At 26.4% G+C, this 27,588-nt stretch overlaps 2 protein-coding genes across 2 annotated transcripts in view; both read left to right on the top strand.

Annotated features, from left to right (window-relative positions):
• The window catches only part of LOC111634880 (plexin-A2-like), a 28,606-nt gene extending 10,354 nt beyond the window's left edge, over nucleotides 1-18,252 (top strand). Inside the window, exons 2-7 of the mRNA XM_023379717.1 lie at nucleotides 11,378-11,485; nucleotides 13,360-13,453; nucleotides 14,927-15,114; nucleotides 15,192-15,364; nucleotides 15,685-15,814; nucleotides 18,097-18,252. Of these exons, the coding sequence (XP_023235485.1) occupies nucleotides 11,378-11,485; nucleotides 13,360-13,453; nucleotides 14,927-15,114; nucleotides 15,192-15,364; nucleotides 15,685-15,814; nucleotides 18,097-18,237 (834 nt within the window). The 3' untranslated portion in view covers nucleotides 18,238-18,252. The remainder of the gene's footprint in view (nucleotides 1-11,377; nucleotides 11,486-13,359; nucleotides 13,454-14,926; nucleotides 15,115-15,191; nucleotides 15,365-15,684; nucleotides 15,815-18,096) is intronic.
• Nucleotides 18,253-21,556: 3,304 nt separating this feature from the next.
• Nucleotides 21,557-27,588, top strand: part of LOC111634878 (plexin-A2-like) — a 36,676-nt gene continuing 30,644 nt past the window's right edge. The window contains exons 1-5 of the mRNA XM_023379715.1: nucleotides 21,557-21,647; nucleotides 25,899-26,150; nucleotides 26,236-26,412; nucleotides 26,629-26,878; nucleotides 27,210-27,352. Of these exons, the coding sequence (XP_023235483.1) occupies nucleotides 21,612-21,647; nucleotides 25,899-26,150; nucleotides 26,236-26,412; nucleotides 26,629-26,878; nucleotides 27,210-27,352 (858 nt within the window). The 5' untranslated portion in view covers nucleotides 21,557-21,611. The remainder of the gene's footprint in view (nucleotides 21,648-25,898; nucleotides 26,151-26,235; nucleotides 26,413-26,628; nucleotides 26,879-27,209; nucleotides 27,353-27,588) is intronic.

Below are 27,588 nucleotides of genomic sequence, written 5' to 3'. Positions count from 1 at the left end.
CAAGAAATGAACACTACAAAATTTTCCAGCAGGATAATGTTTTTTAATTTATACAGTAGCAAACGTTTTTGGCATCCTTCAGGAGCCTAGGTCAAGCTTAATTAAATAAATTATTTAATTATAAATACTAACTAGAAATAAGAGATAAAGAAGTACAGATAACATTAATAAAAAAATTTTACAATAAGTAAACTATGAAAAAAATGCTCTAATGAAGATGTGATAAAAATTAAGCTTAAGCAGTAATTTCTTATCAATAACTGGATAAATATTAATGAAATAACATCATTAGAAATCCAGCAAACACAAATATTTACTAACACTAACATTTTTGATCTTATTGAAAGGCCTTAACTGCTTGTCACAATTTTAAAATGTTATTTGGTATTCAAGTTAAATATTTTAATTTATATCATTCTACTTTCTGGCTTTTTTTAAGTTGTGATGAGTACCTCTTCAGTACTCTTCAGATCTTTAAATAAGACCAAAAACAGTATTTGTTGGATTTCTAAGGTGGTTGTTATTTCAAGAGTAAGTTAAACCAATAAAAAATTATGTAACTTCTAATCCAGACCAGAAATTCATATATATATAGTTAATCAGTTAATATAGTTGATCAGTCCTTAAGTTTTCCATATCTAGTCCCAATTTTTATCTATCTAACTCTGTTCTAAAGATTAAGAAAAGACAAACAGATGTAAGTAGGAATCTATAGGTCAGCAATTTGAAAACTGCAGCCCAAAAATATTAATGTTAGTAAATACTGGACTTCTAAGGTGGTTGGTTATTTCAAAAGTAAGCTTAGATCTTAAATATAGAATCAGTCTGAAGCTTTTCATCACTTGAAACTTGAATCTACATACTCAAGGCAAACTCACCTCGAATATTTTCTGGATTATCAAGTGGTTTAGTTCCTTCCCAAATCACAGCAAATGTTGCTGTAATGTTTGGTGCTTGAGTCCCATATTGAAACTGTAAAATAAAATAAAGTGCTGTGAATTCAAATTATTATATATGTAAATATAAAAGAAAGCAAATATTAATTTAATAATTTTTTATCCATTTTAAGTACAGTGATACCCCGAACTTATGCAATAGGTGGGACCGAGCAATAACCGCGTAAGTCAGGGTATAATTTCGCAATTTGTCTAAAATCCAAGTCAGATGTATGTAAGCTATTAATGTTCTCGTTAATCTTATCTCGTCTTTTGATTTGTTCACGGTTACAAGAAATCATCACATAGAGTCTCTCAAGTCTCCGTAGATATAACAAACACAGAAATAAATAACACAAAAAAATTGTAGCTATGTGACCATTCCATGCGACATGTCCAAACATGTAAGCCGAAGAATAGTGTGGGGGGGAGTGAGTAATCAAGAGCTGCGTGGCGCTCAAACAAAAGACGAATCGAAAGTCGGGGTAGCGTAAGTCGAGGTATTACTGTATATCAAACATTGCAAAGCCTGATATGTATGTAGAAACAAAACCAAACAACTGCCTTAAATAATCAGGCTATAAGTTTGCTAATTTAATGATTAATACTAAGTAATTTGCTACTAGTGGTAGACCATAGAGAGGTTGCGGCCGAAGTTTTTATCTGTAAAACGTGAACGTCGAACGCCGCTATCTTGTAAGCGGCGCTTGACGTTCGACGTTCACGTTTTAAAGATGAAAACTTCGGCCGCAACCTCTCTATTGTCTACCACTAGTAGCAAATTACTTAGTATTAATCATTAAATTAGCAAACTTATAGCCTGATTATTTAAGGCAGTTGTTTGGTTGTGTTTCTACATACATATCAGGCTTTGCAATGTTTGATATACAGTAATACCTCGACTTACGCTACCCCGACTTTCGATTCGTCTTTTGTTTGAGCGCCACGCAGCTCTTGATTACTCACTCCCCCCCACACTATTCTTCGGCTTACATGTTTGGACATGTCGCATGGAATCGTCACATAGCTACAATTTTTTTGTGTTATTTATTTCTGTTTGTTATATCTACGGAGACTTGAGAGACTCTATGTGGTGATTTCTTGTAACCGTGAACAAATCAAAAGACGAGATAAGATTAACGAGAACATTAATAGCTTACATACATCTGACTTGGATTTTAGACAAATTGCGAAATTATACCCTGACTTACGCGGTTATTGCTCGGTCCCACCTATTGCATAAGTTCGGGGTATCACTGTACTTAAAATGGATAAAAAATTATTAAATTAATATTTGCTTTCTTTTATATTTACATATATAATAATTTGAATTCACAGCACTTTATTTTATTTTACAGTTTCAATATGGGACTCAAGCACCAAACATTACAGCAACATTTGCTGTGATTTGGGAAGGAACTAAACCACTTGATAATCCAGAAAATATTCGAGGTGAGTTTGCCTTGAGTATGTAGATTCAAGTTTCAAGTGATGAAAAGCTTCAGACTGATTCTATATTTAAGATCTAAGCTTACTTTTGAAATAACCAACCACCTTAGAAGTCCAGTATTTACTAACATTAATATTTTTGGGCTGCAGTTTTCAAATTGCTGACCTATAGATTCCTACTTACATCTGTTTGTCTTTTCTTAATCTTTAGAACAGAGTTAGATAGATAAAAATTGGGACTAGATATGGAAAACTTAAGGACTGATCAACTATATTAACTGATTAACTATATATATATGAATTTCTGGTCTGGATTAGAAGTTACATAATTTTTTATTGGTTTAACTTACTCTTGAAATAACAACCACCTTAGAAATCCAACAAATACTGTTTTTGGTCTTATTTAAAGATCTGAAGAGTACTGAAGAGGTACTCATCACAACTTAAAAAAAGCCAGAAAGTAGAATGATATAAATTAAAATATTTAACTTGAATACCAAATAACATTTTAAAATTGTGACAAGCAGTTAAGGCCTTTCAATAAGATCAAAAATGTTAGTGTTAGTAAATATTTGTGTTTGCTGGATTTCTAATGATGTTATTTCATTAATATTTATCCAGTTATTGATAAGAAATTACTGCTTAAGCTTAATTTTTATCACATCTTCATTAGAGCATTTTTTTCATAGTTTACTTATTGTAAAATTTTTTTATTAATGTTATCTGTACTTCTTTATCTCTTATTTCTAGTTAGTATTTATAATTAAATAATTTATTTAATTAAGCTTGACCTAGGCTCCTGAAGGATGCCAAAAACGTTTGCTACTGTATAAATTAAAAAACATTATCCTGCTGGAAAATTTTGTAGTGTTCATTTCTTGTTATTGTGTAAAAGTTCCAGCTTTTGAAATATTTCATAATTTTCTGATAATGCTTACTTATATAATTTTATTCAGTAATTCAGTAATGAGATTTTTTGATTATCATATTTTATCAATGTTACCTGTAATTGCCCTTTCTTAAAAATTCATAAAACTCTTAAAATATAAAATTTAAAATAAACAAATTAGCAAAATTGTATAATTCTACAAATCATGCAACCTATATACATTTTTTCTGTATTTTCTTAAATTAAAATTATTCAATTAAACAGTGTCTTTTGCTCTAAGTTTCTTTTGTCTATTTTCAAATCTATAAATTGTAAAAAATTACAAGTAATGGAGGATAATAACCTGAACAAATTATTTAATCAAATAATGTTGTATACTGAAGTTGGAAACTAATATTTTAAAAAATATTTATAAAAAAATAAACCAGAAAAATGAAGTTATTCATCTCTTTTAATTATTATGATCTTGATCTTTAATAATAGATTCTAAATATTTTATTTAACTAAATAACTAAAATTTCAATTCTTATTTTCTAAACTATGTGTATATATCATCATTATTATATATTTAACAATTACTTTTATAGTCTTAGTCTATAAATGTGAAGGAATGGCAGATAATTGTGGGGAATGTCTCGAATTACCTGAAAAATATGCTTGTGGTTGGTGTCAAGATAGACCTGCCTCTTGTCAAGTTCATGATCAGTGTAGTGACGGAAGTGCTACAATGTGGTTAGACAGAAGACAAACATGTCCTGATCCTAAAATATTAAGTGTAAAATCAATTTTATATTACTAGTTTTTTTATTTTTGTTAAGATTCATATAACTCATGAGATATGATTGTATACAGTTTAACCCAGAATCTGGACCTTGGGAAGGTGGCACAAATATAACCATTGAAGGAATCAATTTAGGAAGAATTTTTGATGATATTGCTGATGGAGTTAGAGTTGTTTATGATGTAGATGGTAGGACAATTTCAGAATGTCTTCCTCATCGAGAAGGATATTTAAAAACTAGCAGGTATGTTTCGGCATTATGAAGTTAAATTATTAAAATTATTTACATTGTAAGTTTATTTTATTCATTAAATATTACAATATTTAATAGTATCTAGATTATGTTTTATAATTCATTAAGTTGATTAGCTTTTTGCATTATCTTCAAATGCAAAACTTGTAATTTTAGCTAGATTAAAGAATATGCTGAATAATCACATTTACATTAATTATTGAATATATGTTTTAATATTAAATATTTATCACATGCGTTAATATTTATTTAATATTCAAAAAATTGGTTGTTATATTTTAAAGCATTTGATGTTTATTTATATTTTAAAGAATTGTTTGTCAAGTAGAAAGACCTCCAAATCTTACAACAGGACTAGTTGGAGGACCAATATCTGGACCAATTGTTGTTAGAGTACAGAATGATTATACTGCACGTTCAAAAAAGCATTATTCTTTTGTGGTATGTCATTTATTCCATCATGTATGTTTTAAGGTTTTGTGTAATAATTTAAAATTCAAAATGTTTGTTATATTAGTAATAAATTAAATAAATTGGTTATACATTTCTTAATTTGATGTATTTTTAAAGTAAATAAGTTTGTACAATATAGCTTATAATTTATTATTTGAAAATGGAGTATATTTATAGTTATAGTTTCAATAGTTCTGTAAAAAAAGTATTTTTTGGATGTTTTTAAAAGTGTTAAGTTTATAAAATTTACTTTTCTGAAGGGAATTATGTAGAAAATTTAGTTTCAAAGAATTCTATATATGAAAAATGAATCTCTACTTACCAATTTGTTAAGAAATTGGAGAAACAAGCATCAGAAGAAACAGACTATAAATACTATATATATAATTCATATTAATTAAGGAAGAAAATATTTGAAAACATTTTCTTCTTATATGAAATTCATCACAACAGAAACAATATTTTTTCTTTATCATAGATTATAAAATTTCATGTGATATAGTATTGATATTATGTTGTGATTTTATTTGTTTAAATGTATTAAAGCAGTGTTTTTCAACCTTCTTCAATAAGCGACCCCTTTACAAGTTAAAAAATTCTGCGACCCCCAGGGCCATATTAAAACTATGTCAGTGATTTTAAAAACTACGTATTTAAGTTTCTTTCTGTTGAGACATAAATATCGATCAAAAAAACCAATTGTACTGTAAAATAAACAGGCACAGCCTTCTCACTGAGATTGTAGTTTTTTTATTATAGTGTAGGACCTATAAACACTTGTTTTTTTCTTTTACCCACGACCCCCTGTGTAAGGCTTTGTGACCCCCCCTGGGGATTGTGACCCGCAGGTTGAAAAACACTGTATTAAAGCATATATACAGTAAACGTGATTGAAATACCTAGAAATTTTTGAGGAATGAGTGTTTCTTATAAAAAAAATCTTAAGTTTTCATTTTTATAAATTGCTTGAATATATTTGGTATAAGAATATAAGAGTTCTTTTTACTTGAAACTCCAACTGCATATGGAATCTATAAATGCATATGAACAATCACAAATGAAGATAAAAACTGATCATTTATAGCTTTTAGACTCTAGCATCTATTTTCAGAAGAGGTTATTTTTAAGAACAAATTTTAAAACAAACAAAAACTTAACTTCTAATTTTAAATGCTTCTGTAATTTAATTTTAAAAAACATATGCTTGTTAGTTGTCCATTATTAGTGTCTTATTAGTTTTTCTGATAAAAATTAACTTTCAAACAAAAATCTAGTCAGAAATCTAAATAAAAACTGTTCCTGTTAATATTTTATTAACTACTTTAAACATTCTTATTCATTGTTATATTTAATATCTCTAACATTCCTTTCTTTTAATTGGTTTAAAAATTTTTTCAGTTTTTTATTATTTAGTGAGATTTCTTTTGAAATTGTTAAATTTTAGTTTTTGCGTCAATAAAATTTAAATTCTAAATTTATCTATTACTTCTCAAATACATTTAATAACAATTTTTTTGTTTACAATGCATTATTAACCTCTCTATAATTTTAAAATTANAAGTATAAAGTAAATATAGTAAATATTTTCCAGTTTGGACTTTATTAATTCAGAATTTCCAATAATTTGGACTGCATTGTGTATTTTTTAAAATAATGAATTTGTTAATTCTAATCTAGGCTTTAACAATTATTATCTTATATTATACAAAAACATCAAGATGTCATGTAAGAATAGTTAGAAAAGGAATCACAAATAAAAATTAAATTTTTTAAAGCATAGTTAGTAAATGTTGGCAATGACAAAAATGTTGCTACTATTACATTTGCATTGTAAGTTTATCAAATCACTGTGTTTGTTCATTTTAAGTTCACAATAAAATTTAACTTTAAATAAAATGTAGCTTATTTTGGACCATACAGTACATATTTGAATAAAAATCCTGATAATTCAGACTTTCACTAATTCAGATTATGTTTTCTCCCAATTAGTTCAAATTAGTGTAATTCTACTATATATATTTTAAAACATAACAAATTCAATTTGAAAATAATATTACTAGTAAAGCAAGTAACAGAATGCAATTGTTATGACAATGATTGTTGCATAAATTAGCAAAGATGCTATGTTTATATATTTTAAAATTTTTTGTCATTAATAATAATATCTAATCTGGACAACAGTTATTTTTATTTAGTAAATAATTTTAATCATTGGGCTGCAATTTAAAAAAATTGTAAACCTAGAAATTCCCACTGTTGTCTGTTTGTCCTTAATCTCAAGAATGGCATTAGATAGATAAAAGCTGAGACCAGATATGGAAAGAGTAGGGGCAGGAGGCCCCAATTAACTATATTTTAACTTTCACTGAAAAAAAAGTTAATTATTTTAATTCAAACATTTTCTCCTGAAAGGAGTCAGATAGATGACTGTCATGACTCTATTGCTAGCAGGAAAGTAGGATATACAGAGGCAAGACACTACTAATTTGAGGTGGAGAGCATATATTTTAAATTAAATAAATTAAAAATATGATTAAAAATTGCAGCCCAGCATTGTGACAATGTCACAATAAATAATTGCTTATTTTTTCAACAATTCTCATTTTTTTACACATAAACATAATAGACATACAATTAAATTAAAATATTTAAATTAGCTTTATAAACAGTTGGATATTATGTATAACATTATGTTATGTTGTATACGTATTCATCATTAAAGCAATGCATGTAATTATTGTATAGTAATAGCTGCATTTAAACTCAATACTGTATAACTGTTTAATCATTCAAATACTATTTGGATTTGAAGAATTTTGAAAAGTGTTAATTATGTGAAATAATTGATAATACTCATTTATACAGATAATTAATAATCATTTAATTAGAAAATAGAACAAAAATTTTGCTTTCTCTTTTGTAAGATAATATATAATACATCTATAAATAATGTTTGGTTCCATTTTATAGCATTTCATATACATTTGAAACTTAATATATAACAAGATTTAGTTGTAATAGAATATCAGCATTAACCCAGATATTAAACTAAACATTAATCATCTTGTTGAATTTCTAGATTATTAATTGAATATAAATTTAATTAATAATTAGAATAATTTGGCATTATAAGTAGGCTTGTCACCATTTATTAATAATTTTAATTTAACAAATTACATTAATTAATTGAATAAATTTAGAAATCTTGTAGAAGAACAGCTCAAAATAGGATTCAAATCTGTAATGCAATGTTGTATATAATACATTATATAAATTGCATCATAGTGATTTAGGCATTATGCATTAAATTGTCATTCTGTATGAAGCAGGTTCATAATTCAGTAAGTGAACATTTCTTCAATTTTAGTCTTTATTCAGTTTTAATCTCTTTTTAAATTAATATCTGAAAATAGTTCTAAATACCAGTGGCGGTCAGTGACATTTGATGATAGGGAAGCTGTGCCAACCCTGGATAGAATCATTGGAAGCATTATATGATATTTTGGTGTGTAGCTTGTGAATGCTACACACCAAAATATCATATAATGTAAAATATCATATAATAAACCAAAGGTTGGTGCTCTGTAAAGCATATGTCCGAATGCGTATAATCTGACTGCTTTACACTATTCAAATATTTTTGCTGTGGAAGCTGTCCCGTATTCGACAATACAGCGCTTCCTTTGGGAATATGCATATACGAATTTATATTTGAATATACAATAGCAATCTTATTATTTTTTTCACATGTTGTATAGAAATTTGTAATAAGATACATAATGCGGTTATAATAAAATATTAATTTTAATTTATTCAAAGTGCATTAAAATATGAAAATAATCACACAATATGTATTTATATTTTAGAAAATACAATGGAAGCGGCACTTTCACAGCTTCCATGGACGGCACACCAGTGCTAAATACAAAAGTAACAAGGATACTGGTCATATTTTAAGTTAATTGGGTGCATATCAGGTTTTGTGCATATTGCCTTCTGATGTCAGGTCATGATATAATATTGAAAAAGATTTAGATATACAGTGAAACCTCAATCTATTGTTTTTGGCAGGACTTGACAGAAAAAAGACTGATGCAGATAAACAATTGACATAAGAAATTTATGACATCAATGTTTTTATTGTTTATCTCATATGAAACATGTATTTTCCAGTGTTATGCCTATATGATTGTTTTCTGTAATACTAAACGATATGGCACTTGTGCACAAATGTGCATTTATTCTACATTTTAAAAAATTGTTAAGAATTCTGTAATTTGTTCTATTGTCTTTCGGTAAGAACACCTAATGTACTGATATATCAGAGGCAGCCAATCAGAAAAATTTGATATTGTGTAAAAATACATTACTTATATGATAAACAATAATGATATATAATGAGTGCATTTGCCATTAGTAATAAATCTGAAGACATCTATGTTGGTATAGAAGATTGTGGAAAAGTGCATTTTTAAGTTTTTGGATAATCAGTTCAAAATATATTTTTGTATGTCATAATCTTCATTTTGAGTACCTAATATGCATATAATTTATAATGGCAGCCATCTTAACTTCTTTTTTTCAGTAATTGGAATCTTTCTGTACTAGTGCTGTAGCAACTAACTTAAAGCAGAAATGTCATAACTGTCTTTTAACAAAGTGGATTTAAGCGGTTTTACCAGAAAATGCACCCAATATGTACAATAAAATAAAATACATTTAATTGCTTTGTAAATAATCACAAGAATTAGTTAGGAAAAGACAATAATCTGTCTGTCTTTTGGCATGATTACAATATTTATAGTACGGTAATACTATTAGATAAGTACAGTATACTAAGAAGATAATTTGTTTAGTTTTGTAAGCAAACATTAGCTTGTGTATGAAACTTTTTAACTTTTAAATATTGGGAGCTTTTATTATTAGTATATGAAAATCAGTGTCTCAATTTAGCACCCTCTATTGTGGGCAGACTGATTGATGTAGGATATTTTTCTTTTAGTTAAAATATAGAACAAACATGAGAGAAAACGAATTATGCAGGAATATGGGAAAAATTAACATTATATATATATTGTGAGTCTAAAAATGAGATAGCCATTATGCTAATGTTTTAACAGTTTAATATTTAATACTTCATTTTTCATAGAAAAAATTATTTATAAAAACTACAGTGAAACCTTTATATATTGTTCCCTTATAAATCGTTTTTCCTATCTATCAATTGTTTTCTCCAGTCCCAAATAAGAACCCGTATATATATATAACTGTAGTTTTTATAAATAATTTTTTTAAGAAAAATGAAGTATTAAATATTAAACTGTTAAAACATTAGCATAATGGCTATCTCATTTTTACAGACTCACAATACTACTGGAAACTTTCTTTAGTATTTCCTAAGAATTTTTGAAACAACAGATTGAAAAAATTAAAAAATTTATTCTTTATTTATATTTTAAAATTTTTGTACTCTAATTAGACAGACTCTGATCAGATCAGAATAAGATAAAACATAAAAGTCATTCTAGTGATGATCCTATTTGGCAGAAACACTATTATTCTTTTATATTAAAGTTTCATAAAATGTTGATGTTTTAAATTATCTGAATAAGATCTTTTAGTTCATATTAAACAAGTATTATTGTTTATAAATATATGTATTAAATAATATACAAGAAATATTATCTTTCTAATTTTTTACTTTCCCAGCATTATATATAATGGAAGAAAAGTATGGCTATCAGTCAATAAATGACACTCCCAGATTTTTACATTTTTGGTCTCAAGACTTTGAAATGTTGAGAAATGCAAAAAAATTTGGGGTCTTTTCTGTAGTGTGGATGTTAGTATTCTGTAGTTAGGATGTTAGTGTATGTGGGGGGGGGGCACAATTTTGTTAACCTTCTTTGAAGCTTAATTACACCTGTGCTTTTTGGTGACATTTTCTGAAATTTTGCAGGGAGATTTGTGTATTAGGGGATTATGCTATTAAATTTTGGTGGTTAAAGGTCAAAGGGTAGGACATAAAGTGTATGTCATAGTTAAACTATGGCATGCACTTTATTCTGTATTATTTAAGGTAAACAAAGCAGAAAACTTTTTAAGGCATTTAATTTTTGCATTTTCTCTATACTTTCATTACAATGCTTACCATCTTTTACACTTAAATCCTTCAATTATTAATCCTTGTAGCTTTAATAATATTTGACTACATTAACATATTTAAATTTAAAACATCCACTTATAGTTTATATAAGTCAAAATTTACTTTCTGTATTAAGTTGTTTTTAGAGTTCTACTTCATCTTCAGATTCAAACATAATAATTAGAGTACAAAAATTTTTAAATCTAATAAAGAATTAATTTTTTAATTTTTTCAAGTAATATTGTGAGTCTGTAAATAAGCAATATTGCAATATTTAATGGGAATGTTTTATTATTTATAGTTGTATTATATTACAAAACTATCTTTTAATGGTTCTTATTATTTTTATTCATATACTGTTCAGCCTAATAATTCATATCACAAATGTTTGAGATTTTATTACAATTATTCATGCTTCACTATCATAATCATGATTCTAAACAATGCTATTAATTATAAATATTATTTTTAGCCTTTTATAGCATCAACAAGATTTGTGTGCCAATTTAATATTGAAGGTAGAGTAAGACAAGTCAATGCTCAATTACTAGGTGACACCATTTATTGTGAAAAAATGGTGGTAAGTAATTTGATGATATTATTTCTATAAATTTTATTCTCTATAAAAAATAAATGTTGATAATAATTGAAGTTTCAATCATTTTAACTGCTTTATTTTATTATTATAAAATTAAATTTTTCCTACTGCTTAATATATATTAAGTTTATCCACAATAACATATTAAGTCAGTGGCGTAGCGTAGTGGGGGCAGCAGGGGTGGCACTTTTAGGGAACGGCAAAATTTCACAATAAATAATAATATCTTGTAAAAATTTGAACCATTTCATTTCGTATTTTTGTTGCACCTATGATTCGGATGGATTGAAATGAGCATGGAATTTTTCAATACGTATTCTGTGATGAAACTGAATTTTAGTCTTTTAAATTGAGATACTTAAATTAGGGGGCAGCGAAATTTTCTTCCTTTCCAGGCAGCTGACACCCATGCTATGCATTTGTATTAAGTTTAATGCATTCTTGTGGGTCTAGATCTTGAAGGCATTTTATATTGTGCTAGATTAATATTTATGTCATAGCATGTACATTCTATAAAGTGTAAGTTCTAGAGTCTATTTAAAAATTTATTTAAAACAAAAAGTTGAATGCTTTTTGATTATTTGAATACTTTTTATTTAATTGTGTAATAATTAAATAAATTATTAGCCAATAAATTAAAATATTAAAACTTTCTATTTAATTTACATAAATTATTTTTCAATGAAACTTAAATCATAAGGTTTTTTATACAGTATTTTAATATAAAAATATTACATATATAAATATATAATTTTGTGCATGAATAAAACACCATATGAATACTAAATAAAATGGATAGAAACATAATCAAATGATCACCTTAAATAATCAGACTATAACTCTGCTAATTTAATGATTAATACTAAGTAATTTTCTACTAGAAGTAGATTTCAGCCTGGACATCTCGAAGGCTTTCGATAGTGCCTGGTGGCCCCTGGTTACCTACCAGCTGCGCAACATCAGAAGAAAAGAACTGGCCTGGGGCAAGGCTTAAACTCTCAATCTTGCCAGTTGCACCACTCAGACCAGAGCAAGTGTTTGCTTTCAGATGTACTTAAATTGAGATATAACCTTATGCCACAGCCTAAATACAACTCCACAATGGCACTAATCCAGCTAACATTTCACCTGGCAAGGTATATATATAGAGCTTCACGATGTTTGATATTCTCAAATAATTAATCTGACATGATGATAAGAACTCTTATGACAATGAATTATCAAGCATTTACTGTATCAGAATTTTTTGTAAATAACTTACCAAAATTTGCAAGACAGGTTTATCAACAATTTCACCATCTAGTATTCTCTATTTAAATGAAAAAAGTAATAAAACTTATTAATTTATTATTATACAATTAAACAGAATTTAATGATATTAAAATATATTAATTAATTAGTTAATTTTTAACTAATGAAATTTTAAAATGACAAGAACATAAAAAATATTCAAATTATATACCATGTGACCCAATTTATGCCAATACCACATTCTCGAAAACCTCTTGTAAGTCAATCTTATTAATAGAAATAAGCTTTTCCNATTTCCTTCTGTTTGTTATATCTACGGAGACTTGAGAGACTCTATGTGGTGATTTCTTGTAACCGTGAACAAATCAAAAGACGAGATAAGATTAACGAGAACATTAATAGCTTACATACATCTGACTTGGATTTTAGACAAATTGCGAAATTATACCCTGACTTACGCGGTTATTGCTCGGTCCCACCTATTGCATAAGTTCGGGGTATCACTGTACTTAAAATGGATAAAAAATTATTAAATTAATATTTGCTTTCTTTTATATTTACATATATAATAATTTGAATTCACAGCACTTTATTTTATTTTACAGTTTCAATATGGGACTCAAGCACCAAACATTACAGCAACATTTGCTGTGATTTGGGAAGGAACTAAACCACTTGATAATCCAGAAAATATTCGAGGTGAGTTTGCCTTGAGTATGTAGATTCAAGTTTCAAGTGATGAAAAGCTTCAGACTGATTCTATATTTAAGATCTAAGCTTACTTTTGAAATAACCAACCACCTTAGAAGTCCAGTATTTACTAACATTAATATTTTTGGGCTGCAGTTTTCAAATTGCTGACCTATAGATTCCTACTTACATCTGTTTGTCTTTTCTTAATCTTTAGAACAGAGTTAGATAGATAAAAATTGGGACTAGATATGGAAAACTTAAGGACTGATCAACTATATTAACTGATTAACTATATATATATGAATTTCTGGTCTGGATTAGAAGTTACATAATTTTTTATTGGTTTAACTTACTCTTGAAATAACAACCACCTTAGAAATCCAACAAATACTGTTTTTGGTCTTATTTAAAGATCTGAAGAGTACTGAAGAGGTACTCATCACAACTTAAAAAAAGCCAGAAAGTAGAATGATATAAATTAAAATATTTAACTTGAATACCAAATAACATTTTAAAATTGTGACAAGCAGTTAAGGCCTTTCAATAAGATCAAAAATGTTAGTGTTAGTAAATATTTGTGTTTGCTGGATTTCTAATGATGTTATTTCATTAATATTTATCCAGTTATTGATAAGAAATTACTGCTTAAGCTTAATTTTTATCACATCTTCATTAGAGCATTTTTTTCATAGTTTACTTATTGTAAAATTTTTTTATTAATGTTATCTGTACTTCTTTATCTCTTATTTCTAGTTAGTATTTATAATTAAATAATTTATTTAATTAAGCTTGACCTAGGCTCCTGAAGGATGCCAAAAACGTTTGCTACTGTATAAATTAAAAAACATTATCCTGCTGGAAAATTTTGTAGTGTTCATTTCTTGTTATTGTGTAAAAGTTCCAGCTTTTGAAATATTTCATAATTTTCTGATAATGCTTACTTATATAATTTTATTCAGTAATTCAGTAATGAGATTTTTTGATTATCATATTTTATCAATGTTACCTGTAATTGCCCTTTCTTAAAAATTCATAAAACTCTTAAAATATAAAATTTAAAATAAACAAATTAGCAAAATTGTATAATTCTACAAATCATGCAACCTATATACATTTTTTCTGTATTTTCTTAAATTAAAATTATTCAATTAAACAGTGTCTTTTGCTCTAAGTTTCTTTTGTCTATTTTCAAATCTATAAATTGTAAAAAATTACAAGTAATGGAGGATAATAACCTGAACAAATTATTTAATCAAATAATGTTGTATACTGAAGTTGGAAACTAATATTTTAAAAAATATTTATAAAAAAATAAACCAGAAAAATGAAGTTATTCATCTCTTTTAATTATTATGATCTTGATCTTTAATAATAGATTCTAAATATTTTATTTAACTAAATAACTAAAATTTCAATTCTTATTTTCTAAACTATGTGTATATATCATCATTATTATATATTTAACAATTACTTTTATAGTCTTAGTCTATAAATGTGAAGGAATGGCAGATAATTGTGGGGAATGTCTCGAATTACCTGAAAAATATGCTTGTGGTTGGTGTCAAGATAGACCTGCCTCTTGTCAAGTTCATGATCAGTGTAGTGACGGAAGTGCTACAATGTGGTTAGACAGAAGACAAACATGTCCTGATCCTAAAATATTAAGTGTAAAATCAATTTTATATTACTAGTTTTTTTATTTTTGTTAAGATTCATATAACTCATGAGATATGATTGTATACAGTTTAACCCAGAATCTGGACCTTGGGAAGGTGGCACAAATATAACCATTGAAGGAATCAATTTAGGAAGAATTTTTGATGATATTGCTGATGGAGTTAGAGTTGTTTATGATGTAGATGGTAGGACAATTTCAGAATGTCTTCCTCATCGAGAAGGATATTTAAAAACTAGCAGGTATGTTTCGGCATTATGAAGTTAAATTATTAAAATTATTTACATTGTAAGTTTATTTTATTCATTAAATATTACAATATTTAATAGTATCTAGATTATGTTTTATAATTCATTAAGTTGATTAGCTTTTTGCATTATCTTCAAATGCAAAACTTGTAATTTTAGCTAGATTAAAGAATATGCTGAATAATCACATTTACATTAATTATTGAATATATGTTTTAATATTAAATATTTATCACATGCGTTAATATTTATTTAATATTCAAAAAATTGGTTGTTATATTTTAAAGCATTTGATGTTTATTTATATTTTAAAGAATTGTTTGTCAAGTAGAAAGACCTCCAAATCTTACAACAGGACTAGTTGGAGGACCAATATCTGGACCAATTGTTGTTAGAGTACAGAATGATTATACTGCACGTTCAAAAAAGCATTATTCTTTTGTGGTATGTCATTTATTCCATCATGTATGTTTTAAGGTTTTGTGTAATAATTTAAAATTCAAAATGTTTGTTATATTAGTAATAAATTAAATAAATTGGTTATACATTTCTTAATTTGATGTATTTTTAAAGTAAATAAGTTTGTACAATATAGCTTATAATTTATTATTTGAAAATGGAGTATATTTATAGTTATAGTTTCAATAGTTCTGTAAAAAAAGTATTTTTTGGATGTTTTTAAAAGTGTTAAGTTTATAAAATTTACTTTTCTGAAGGGAATTATGTAGAAAATTTAGTTTCAAAGAATTCTATATATGAAAAATGAATCTCTACTTACCAATTTGTTAAGAAATTGGAGAAACAAGCATCAGAAGAAACAGACTATAAATACTATATATATAATTCATATTAATTAAGGAAGAAAATATTTGAAAACATTTTCTTCTTATATGAAATTCATCACAACAGAAACAATATTTTTTCTTTATCATAGATTATAAAATTTCATGTGATATAGTATTGATATTATGTTGTGATTTTATTTGTTTAAATGTATTAAAGCAGTGTTTTTCAACCTTCTTCAATAAGCGACCCCTTTACAAGTTAAAAAATTCTGCGACCCCCAGGGCCATATTAAAACTATGTCAGTGATTTTAAAAACTACGTATTTAAGTTTCTTTCTGTTGAGACATAAATATCGATCAAAAAAACCAATTGTACTGTAAAATAAACAGGCACAGCCTTCTCACTGAGATTGTAGTTTTTTTATTATAGTGTAGGACCTATAAACACTTGTTTTTTTCTTTTACCCACGACCCCCTGTGTAAGGCTTTGTGACCCCCCCTGGGGATTGTGACCCGCAGGTTGAAAAACACTGTATTAAAGCATATATACAGTAAACGTGATTGAAATACCTAGAAATTTTTGAGGAATGAGTGTTTCTTATAAAAAAAATCTTAAGTTTTCATTTTTATAAATTGCTTGAATATATTTGGTATAAGAATATGAGAGTTCTTTTTACTTGAAACTCCAACTGCATATGGAATCTATAAATGCATATGAACAATCACAAATGAAGATAAAAACTGATCATTTATAGCTTTTAGACTCTAGCATCTATTTTCAGAAGAGGTTATTTTTAAGAACAAATTTTAAAACAAACAAAAACTTAACTTCTAATTTTAAATGCTTCTGTAATTTAATTTTAAAAAACATATGCTTGTTAGTTGTCCATTATTAGTGTCTTATTAGTTTTTCTGATAAAAATTAACTTTCAAACAAAAATCTAGTCAGAAATCTAAATAAAAACTGTTCCTGTTAATATTTTATTAACTACTTTAAACATTCTTATTCATTGTTATATTTAATATCTCTAACATTCCTTTCTTTTAATTGGTTTAAAAATTTTTTCAGTTTTTTATTATTTAGTGAGATTTCTTTTGAAATTGTTAAATTTTAGTTTTTGCGTCAATAAAATTTAAATTCTAAATTTATCTATTACTTCTCAAATACATTTAATAACAATTTTTTTGTTTACAATGCATTATTAACCTCTCTATAATTTTAAAATTACTTAAATTAAAATAAAGTTATAATTATTCAGCACAATATTTTTGGATTTTACTAGTATTTAATATAGTATTTTTATATTATTTAAAATTACAAAAAATCTTAGTTTAAAAAAATAGATTTTATTTTCATAGAATTTACTGTTGATTTAAATTTTGTAATTCAAAATGACTACATGTATATTATAATCTAAAAAATATATGAAACTTTTCAACTCTATTTTTGAATTAGTTAAATTAGATATAAAGTGCTTAACTAGTTTAAAGCCATGTCAGATATATTAAAATAGAAATAAAATAGATATGTTTGGCATTTCTATAATTTTAAAATGAGAGTTGAAAACTTTTGCATATGTTTACAGTTATTTTTTGATAGTGTAAGAAAAATCTTTTAATTTTTATAACAGCTGGATATTCAGGGCATCAAAATTATTATTCTCATTGCCTATGGGCTAGTTAAATCCATGATGGGCATACAAAAAGATCTCTTAGTACTAATAGTTGAAAGGATTTTAAAAATTCCATAATAATTCTCAATTTTCAATTTTATAATTTGAAAAAAATTATATTAAGTTACATAATTGCATTAATGGTTAGTTATGTTTGTAAAATTGGAATATTTATATATGTAGAAAAATTTAGTATTTATTATAATTATACTGTATATATGTAATGATTAAAATATGTAATAATAAAAAATCAATGTTTTGAATTCAGAATCCTCGTGTTACTTCTATTGAACCTACTAAAGGACCAAAATCAGGAGGTACTCTGCTTAAAATTTGGGGACTCCACATGGACGCTGGTAGTTATGCAGAAGCTTTCGTAGATGGTTTGCAATGTAAAGTTATAAGGTAAATAAATTTTTTTACATGAATAATAATTTAGGAAAGTATACAAAATTTAAATGAAGAACATAAGTGTATGCTATAATATGAAATTTAGTTTAATTCAATGTAATTTCATTTGCTAAATTTATAATTTTTAAAATTATAGGAAAAACTAAGTGAAATGTTTTAAATAAAATAGAAATTATTATATAATTATACAGAAAACTAAGCCCAAATTATATCAGTAATCAAATGATCAGTTATATGAAAAAAAGCCTACATGAAAATTGCATACAGAAAAATATGTACATATATTAATTTTTATATAAGTGTAAAGATGTATCCACAATTTCAAGCATAGTAGACATTTATAATTGTAAATAACCATTTATTTCCCATCTATAAAGATGAATAGGCAGTGCTGTAACTAGCTTTTTATGCTGTGTGAGATTTTATTTTTGATTTCCTTTTTAGAAAAAAATAGATAAATAAACAAATACAATAGAAATGGTGAATTAATTTTTAACTTTAACCAAAAACATTATGTAAGAAACTAACCCCCATGGTGAAAAAATTTTAAAATGAAAATATAATAATAGTAATTTTTTCATACCACATTTCAGGACTCCCTTCATCTTAGGCATTGTGCTTGTGCACCTGTTGCACCTGCCTAGTTATGGAACTGTGACTAGGTATTACTTATATTTTAAATTGTTGATGATATCTTATGACTGAAATATTTCATTTTCATATGCAACAATTTGCATTGTGATTTTTATCAGGTATAATTAAACAATAATTTTGCTATGTTATAAATATATTAATTTATTGCTATATGAAAATGGACTGTGTATGAAGATGGCTTTAGTGCTGTTGAGTATAAATGTTTGTAAATACAGAAAATAAAAGTGAACAGTTTTTATCAACAAACTTCAATTGAGACCCATGTTGGAACTAATAGGAAAGGGGTTTCCTATTAGTTCCAGCATGCCATGATTCTATGAAATCATTGTAAAAAACAAATTTTTAAAAGATCTTTTACAACTACAAGTATCAAAAATTTTTTTATTTATGCTTTTTTTCTGGAAGGAAAATAGGCAGATTTTTTTAAATGAGATTAAATTCTAAATAAAAATATAACTTTTTTAAAATAAAATTAAATACTTTAAATTTATTTAATCCTCAATATGTCAACTTTTTTATGTCAGTATGAAATTATTTAAAGTAAAGACAGAAAGATATTATTTTAAATTATGTGTAGACTGTCTATACACAGCTTTTTAACAACTTTGAAGAATTTTAAGGCATATAGGCTTAAAATTCTTCAAATATTTAATATTTATTTATTTTGTTATTAAAAAATTAAAACCATAATATATCATTTAAATCAGTTGATTTTGTAGCTCAATTTCCCTTTACTTGAATTTTAACAAATATATTGTATTACATCAAGTGACCATGGCAAAGGACTAATTGACTGTAGTAATAAAAACAAGCTATTTAATAATGAAAAATTTTATTCTTAATGAAAGAGAAAACTTGCAGAGAACAGTGGCAAATGAACTATACNAAAATTCTTCAAATATTTTGTTATTAAAAAATTAAAACCATAATATATCATTTAAATCAGTTGATTTTGTAGCTCAATTTCCCTTTACTTGAATTTTAACAAATATATTGTATTACATCAAGTGACCATGGCAAAGGACTAATTGACTGTAGTAATAAAAACAAGCTATTTAATAATGAAAAATTTTATTCTTAATGAAAGAGAAAACTTGCAGAGAACAGTGGCAAATGAACTATACCAAACACCAACTGACAATGAATGGCTACAATCACCACAATCACCATCCCACACAAAGAGAGATGCACTGAACTTTCAATTTTTTATGATTTCCATTTTTAAAAAAATAATTTTTTATGCTAATAAGAATACTGCATCTTTGAATTTCACTTTAGCATGTACATAATTTAGATTTTTGGACTGCAATTTGAAAAAATTGTAGATCTATAAATTCCCACTATTGTTTGTCTGTCTGTCTCTCTTTCCTTAATCTCAAGAATGGAGTTAGATAGATGAAATCTGATACCAGATATAGAAACCTTAAGGGCAGGAGGCCCGATTAACTATATTCAAACTTCTGATGAAAACTGGAAGTCACGGTATTTCAATTCAGAACTTTTCCCTGAAAGCAGTTAGATGACCAGCACAACTTTATTGTTAAAGGATGTACAGTACAGGATCAAGACACTACAGTACTAATTTGAGGTGCAGAGCATATATTTTAAATTGATGATGATATCTTATGACTGAAATATTTCATTTTCATATGCAACAATTTGCATTGTGATTTTTATCAGGTATAATTAAACAATAATTTTGCTATGTTATAAATATATTAATTTATTGCTATATGAAAATGGACTGTGTATGAAGATGGCTTTAGTGCTGTTGAGTATAAATGTTTGTAAATACAGAAAATAAAAGTGAACAGTTTTTATCAACAAACTTCAATTGAGACCCATGTTGGAACTAATAGGAAAGGGGTTTCCTATTAGTTCCAGCATGCCATGATTCTATGAAATCATTGTAAAAAACAAATTTTTAAAAGATCTTTTACAACTACAAGTATCAAAAATTTTTTTATTTATGCTTTTTTTCTGGAAGGAAAATAGGCAGATTTTTTTAAATGAGATTAAATTCTAAATAAAAATATAACTTTTTTAAAATAAAATTAAATACTTTAAATTTATTTAATCCTCAATATGTCAACTTTTTTATGTCAGTATGAAATTATTTAAAGTAAAGACAGAAAGATATTATTTTAAATTATGTGTAGACTGTCTATACACAGCTTTTTAACAACTTTGAAGAATTTTAAGGCATATAGGCTTAAAATTCTTCAAATATTTAATATTTATTTATTTTGTTATTAAAAAATTAAAACCATAATATATCATTTAAATCAGTTGATTTTGTAGCTCAATTTCCCTTTACTTGAATTTTAACAAATATATTGTATTACATCAAGTGACCATGGCAAAGGACTAATTGACTGTAGTAATAAAAACAAGCTATTTAATAATGAAAAATTTTATTCTTAATGAAAGAGAAAACTTGCAGAGAACAGTGGCAAATGAACTATACCAAACACCAACTGACAATGAATGGCTACAATCACCACAATCACCATCCCACACAAAGAGAGATGCACTGAACTNTTTTTTTTCCTTTATTTTTTATTAATGTAGATAAAAATAGTAATTTAAATAAAATAAACAATATTTAGAAAACATAAAAATTTTTCATTTTTAATTGTAAAAATTTCATTATATTTTAGTGGTGGTATAACTATATCCGTCCATGGAACTAATTTAAATGCTGTAGAAGAACCTAAAATGTATGTTTTAGTGGATGGAGAAGAGTATACAAGTGTAAGTTACTTTATTTAAATATGTTTATAATTTCATTAAATTTTTTCACATTTTGTTGTATTAAAAATATTTGAATGACATTTTTTTTGTCTTTTTCTGAGTAATATTGAATAAATTATATAAGTTTTGTTAAAATTAGCTAAAGGAAAACAATAGAAATTAATAATAAATATTTTATTAATGCACTTTTATAAAATACAGTGAAATTTAGTTATAACAAACACAGATATAAAGAGTTCACAGTTATAACAAGTAAAACACCATAACAATTTTAATTTTTGAATATTTCCATACATTTTCTTACAGTTATAGCAAGTATGCTTCATTGATGTACTGAGCAAATTTTTGGTATCTATGCAAACACAAACATTCTTAATTATTCAAGTAGTAAGAAATGCAATACCAAATTCTTGGAAGAGATAAAACTGAAAGTGTTATTTAGTTTTATGACCACTGGATAATTAGTTTTACAACTTGCATCGACTACAAGCCTATCTATCACTTAACTATCCTTTTGGAAACCATCTCTTTTTTCTTGACTAGTCTGTAAACTTCGTGAGGAACGTGGTCTATGGTTTCAGATACACAAGGAAAAGAACAAAGGGAAGGACAATGAACAGTCGGTGGAAACGTGTAACTAGACAAACAAAAGTTTATTTTAGTCGAAAAATGCGGTACAATATTAATATCAAGATACATTTCAATACTGGACACATATAGCATAACAATAACAAAATTGCTTGATATTCCCCCTTCCAAAATTCTTTCCTCACACAAGGCTCTGCTTTGCCCAACAAGTAATATAGATCTGACGGATAAAAAAATTTTTTACAAATAAATTTTGGGAAACAGAGTACCTAAGGGACTTGACAAATTTCTTCCGTAACGGTATAATCATTGGCTTCGATGGAGACAGATTTTCTTTTAGTGCTGCACTTTTTGAACTCTATCGACAGTCGACTCTCTTCACGGGAAGGAGAGACAATACTCTTTACGTATTGTCTCTCCTTCCGTCCACGGCGTACTCTCTTGAAGAGGAAACCAAAAGTGCTTTTTTTTATCCATTACATATGCTTTTATAACTCCCTCCAACTATGTCACTCTGTCCCACATGGTCCTGTCACAGACCAATGTGATGTCGGAAAATCCAGCCATTGGCTAACAGGTGGTATCGAGGAAGGAAACAGAAAAGAACGGTACAAAACATACACGCGACGTGACATAAATGGAAAACAAAAGAAAAAAATATATAATACAATAATAGCCATGAAGTGCTACAAGTTTCTGGCCCTACTCTGTCAATTTACCTAATCATCACTATGATTGTAAGATTACCATATACTCTAGTTAGAATACATATTTTTATGGAATTACAGTTTTACAGAATTGTAATTTTATAGAATTACATATTTGTTTAATTTTTTTTTTTGAATCAACCTATTTAGAATTAAAATTAAAAGATAGATTTCACTAATCATCAGTGGTGTAACTACATATTTTTCTGCCTGTGGGGCTCCCCTTACATGTTTGCGCTTGAAGGAGTTGCCCATTCTCCTCCTAGTTATGTGACTCCTCTTCATGGATATAACAAGTAACAGTTATAATAAGGAAATCTTGCCAGTCCTCTAATGCTTGTAATAACCGAATTTGACTATTGTAATGCAACAGCTAACTTACATTGAACATTTGTTGTAATATGAAAATATTATTTCAAGATTTTAAATTTATTATTTTTGATCCAGTAATCAATTATCTTGAGTATTAGTTTGTCATATTTAAATATTTCCATTTTGGAAACAATATATAGCATTTTTAATTAAGAAAATGTCTATTTACTGTCAGTTTTTTATTGATGTTAGTCCAGTGGTCAAAAATATATGTTCAAAATACAATTTTGCAACATCTTTTAACTATATAAATATGTATAAATTGGTTATAAATATGTATAAATTGGTAATATTTCTCTCAGTTTCTTTCTGTACACTGTTTTTAAAATGCAATTCATAGATGTCATTTTAGGAGTTCTATTCACAGAAGCTAGAACTTCTGTATATAAGTTTCAAAACATCTTTCTCTCTTTCTTCTAGCAAATTCTTTAATTAAATGAACTGAACTAATGTTTTTGGCTATCTTAAATGACCTTTAAGATAGCCAAAAACATTAGTTCAATTGATTTAATTACAGAATTTGCTAGAAGAAAGAGAAAGATGTTTTGAAACTTGTTTTAGGAGCATTAACATATTCATCCACAGATTTTTTTTTTTTTGTTGAGGGTTCCCATAAATGCTTGGTTTGTATTTCCTTGTAATGTATTCATTATAAGCATCCAAATTTTGTTATAGTCTTCATTGAAAAAAAACTCTTAAGAAACTTTTAGATAAAAATTATATGATTGTGAAATCTAAATTTGTCTTAATTTATTAGTCTATTTATCCAATTATTCAAATAAATATTTCTTGCTTATAAAACATTGCAATTGCTCTAATAAATGAACTGCTAATGAATCATTATTAACATTTTTACATTTACCACAGTTCCTTAAATGTATCTGTAAAAAAAAAAGAATTTCAGATGGATAGCATACAGGAGAACAATATTTTCTTATTTTCTGTTTACATTTGGAGCTTACATTATTAATCTTATTTTCATTTATAAAAGAAAGACACCAATATACTATATATCAAACATAATTATCAATTGAGATAAACTGTTGGAAAATAACTAAATAAATTCACATATAATTTTATAATAGTTTTATTAATATACATTGGATGTTTTAATCAAATACAATGAAGAGCAGCTAAATTAAAACACAAAACAAAAAGTTATTTCTATTTATATATATGATGCAAAAATATATAAAATTACTAAAAATTCTGTTTTTATTTTTTTATATTTATAATCATTTAGATCAGGGGTGCCCAACCTTTTTGTTTCTCTGGGCCACATTGGAAGATGTCATGGAGTTTTGGGCCACAAGTATATTATATATACTTGTGGCTCAATTCTTAAATATACTTGTATATTTAAGGATTAGCATATCTAGATTATAGTAATAAGTATTAAATCTTTATCACAAAAAAGTTACTTCTACATACACTTCTAATTTTTACTTAGAAATAGATAATGTCTCCTAATAGATAAATTCATTTATTTTATAATAAATGAATTTATCTATTAGGAGGCATTATCTAATAAAGGAGACAAACAAAAATTTATTTGAAAAACAAATATTTCTTTTATTTGGGTCTCTAATTAATAAAAAATGACAAAACACCATTTTAAAGTGCATTTTTATTCGACTAATATATTTATAAATAAAATGTAGCCCAAAAAGTAGCCAATGTGCCAAATGATAATTTTTATGCCAAACTAAAAACAGGGTAGCCAACTTTGGCACAAAGTAGCCAAATCATGCAACGCTGGAAAGAATACTAAATAAAGCCAGAGTTGGACTCAAAGGATTATAGACCCAAATGTAGAGAAAGGACAAAAGATAAAGAAGTGAGGAAGGTTGGAAAATTAAGAGTCCATATTTGCTTAACAGAAAGTCTATTTAACCTTTCTCACTACTTTATATCTTTTGGCCTTACTCTCTTTTCCCCAAATTTGGGTCTATAATTCTTTGAGTCTCAACTTTAGCTTTATTTAGTATTCCTTCCTCATTCACACATTTCCAAGTATTTGAAAATATTTCCTTTCCATTCAAAAATAAAATATGTATAAAGGTTTATGGCTTTGTGAAACTTCTTTTTTTGAATTTATGCTGTTGAAATAAATAAATAAAATAAAACAAAAAAATTTGTCGGTTTTGTTTACACATTTATTGGGCCACATTGGAACTTGCCTTGGGCCGCATGCGGACCACTGGTTGGATATTCCTGATTTAGATTATATCAAATTATCCAAATTTTTGATAATGTGGACATTTTTGTTCTAATTATTTTAGATGATTATTATGTTGTTATCTATTTTAAAAGTATGTTATTGTAACATTGCCACTTAGACACATGCATGCTTTTTTCTATGATAGAATGTATTTGTTAACATTTATTACATTGAAAACATATATTTATATGTAATTATTATTATTTTGTAACTTAAATTATTTTTTATTTAAATGTATACTGTACATTAAAATGATACCAATAACACCATAATAAATTTTTTAATAAGTATATATATAATTTAAATAATCATAAACATTTTTTATGTATTCTGTATTATAATTACATTATTTATTAAACTTAGGCTTGTAGATCTGAATCAGCTTCTGAAATGAAGTGTAAGAGTCCTGATGTTCCACCTTATAAACTACGTTTCCAAGGAGATGATGCATTGGAATTAGATTTTGGATTTATCATGGATAGTGTGGATTCTGTCAAAAATCTGAGTGGGATTCCTGGATTTCCTAAATTTAATATGTTTCCTAATCCAGTTTATTATCCTTTTACAGAAGACAATCAAATAAAGTATTATAAAAGTGATTATTTGACAATCAATGTAAGTTATTAAAATAGAACTTGTAAATAATAACAATAATAATTTTGATTTTTAAAATTCTATTTTAATAAATTTTATATTACAGGGTCGAAATCTCGATCGGGCATCACAAGAATCAGATGTCATTGTTCGTATTGGAACAAGTTATTGTAATGTTACTTCTTTGTCTCGATCTCAGTTAACTTGCAGACCACCAACAAAACAACCACCAGCTCGTGATCCCCATGGTCATCCTGACCCAAATAGAATTCCTCAAGTAGTTGTAAGTAATTTATGACACATTTTTTAATGTCTGTGAGTTTTAAATTTACTTTCAAATGGTTCTCTAAATCTATTCCTTCTTACAAAAACACAAAATATTTCTAAGAATGGAAATTTCTATTAACATAAAAAATTTTTTGAGCCATCTTAATGACAATTAAACCGTAATACAGTTATTCTTTTATTTTATATAAATGTATTATTTTAAAACTTTTAGGTGGAAGTAGGAACTAGTCTGAAATATACAATTGGACGTTTAAGCTATGAGTTACCATCAAATCAAGATAGTACTCTTTCTAGATCAGTAATTATAGGAGTAATTGTTGGAGGAGTTATTCTTGTAATCATAGTCATAATTATACTCATTGCTTATCGAAGAAAATCCACTGAAAGCAGCAGAGTTTTAAAAAATATGCAGGAACAAATGGATGTTTTGGAATTAAGAGTTGCTAGTGAATGTAAAGAAGGTAAATAATTTCTTTCAAAATGTATGATTTAAATAAGCTTTATAAATTTAAAAATGTTTTAGTCTGTATTTTTTTTAATAAAAGTAATTTTTATATTTAATTATTAAAACCAAATTCACTAATTAAAAAATAAGATGCATAAATATTTCATGATGATCTAAATTAAATATAACCTAAACATCACTGAATTTTTTTGACTATAACTCTTTGATGTTTTTTAAAAATTACAGAATTATATCCCAAGAAATTTAGTATTATTTGGATTATGTTAGATGTATTTTGGGCTATTGTATAGTTACATATATGTAATTAAATAAAATTTAAATTTTAGCATTTGCTGAATTACAAACTGAAATGACAGATCTTACAAGTGATTTAACTGCTGGAGGAATACCATTTTTAGATTATCAATCTTATGCTATGAAAGTTTTATTTCCTAACACTGATGACCATCCAGTACTAAGAGAAATGCAAGTAAGTTGTTATAATAAAAATGAAATTGAATGTATTTGTATATTTTTACCTGTTCCTTAAATTTTAAAATTTTAAGATTAAGTTCACAACTTTACTTTTATTGCTGAAATATTCAAATTTTTCTTAACAGAACAATTTATATCTTTATGAATACAAAATACAAAGTTTGATAATTAAATTTTGGTATTATCTGAATTTAAAAGGAACTTTATTTTAGAATGGAAAAAATCTTTTAA

Source organism: Centruroides sculpturatus, unplaced genomic scaffold (assembly GCF_000671375.1).
Source record: "Centruroides sculpturatus isolate CEXI.00-Female unplaced genomic scaffold, Cexi_2.0 scaffold862, whole genome shotgun sequence".
Classification (NCBI taxonomy): Eukaryota; Metazoa; Arthropoda; class Arachnida; order Scorpiones; family Buthidae; genus Centruroides; species Centruroides sculpturatus.
Note: the sequence above shows the minus strand (reverse complement) of the source record. Positions and strands in the feature narration are given on the sequence as shown.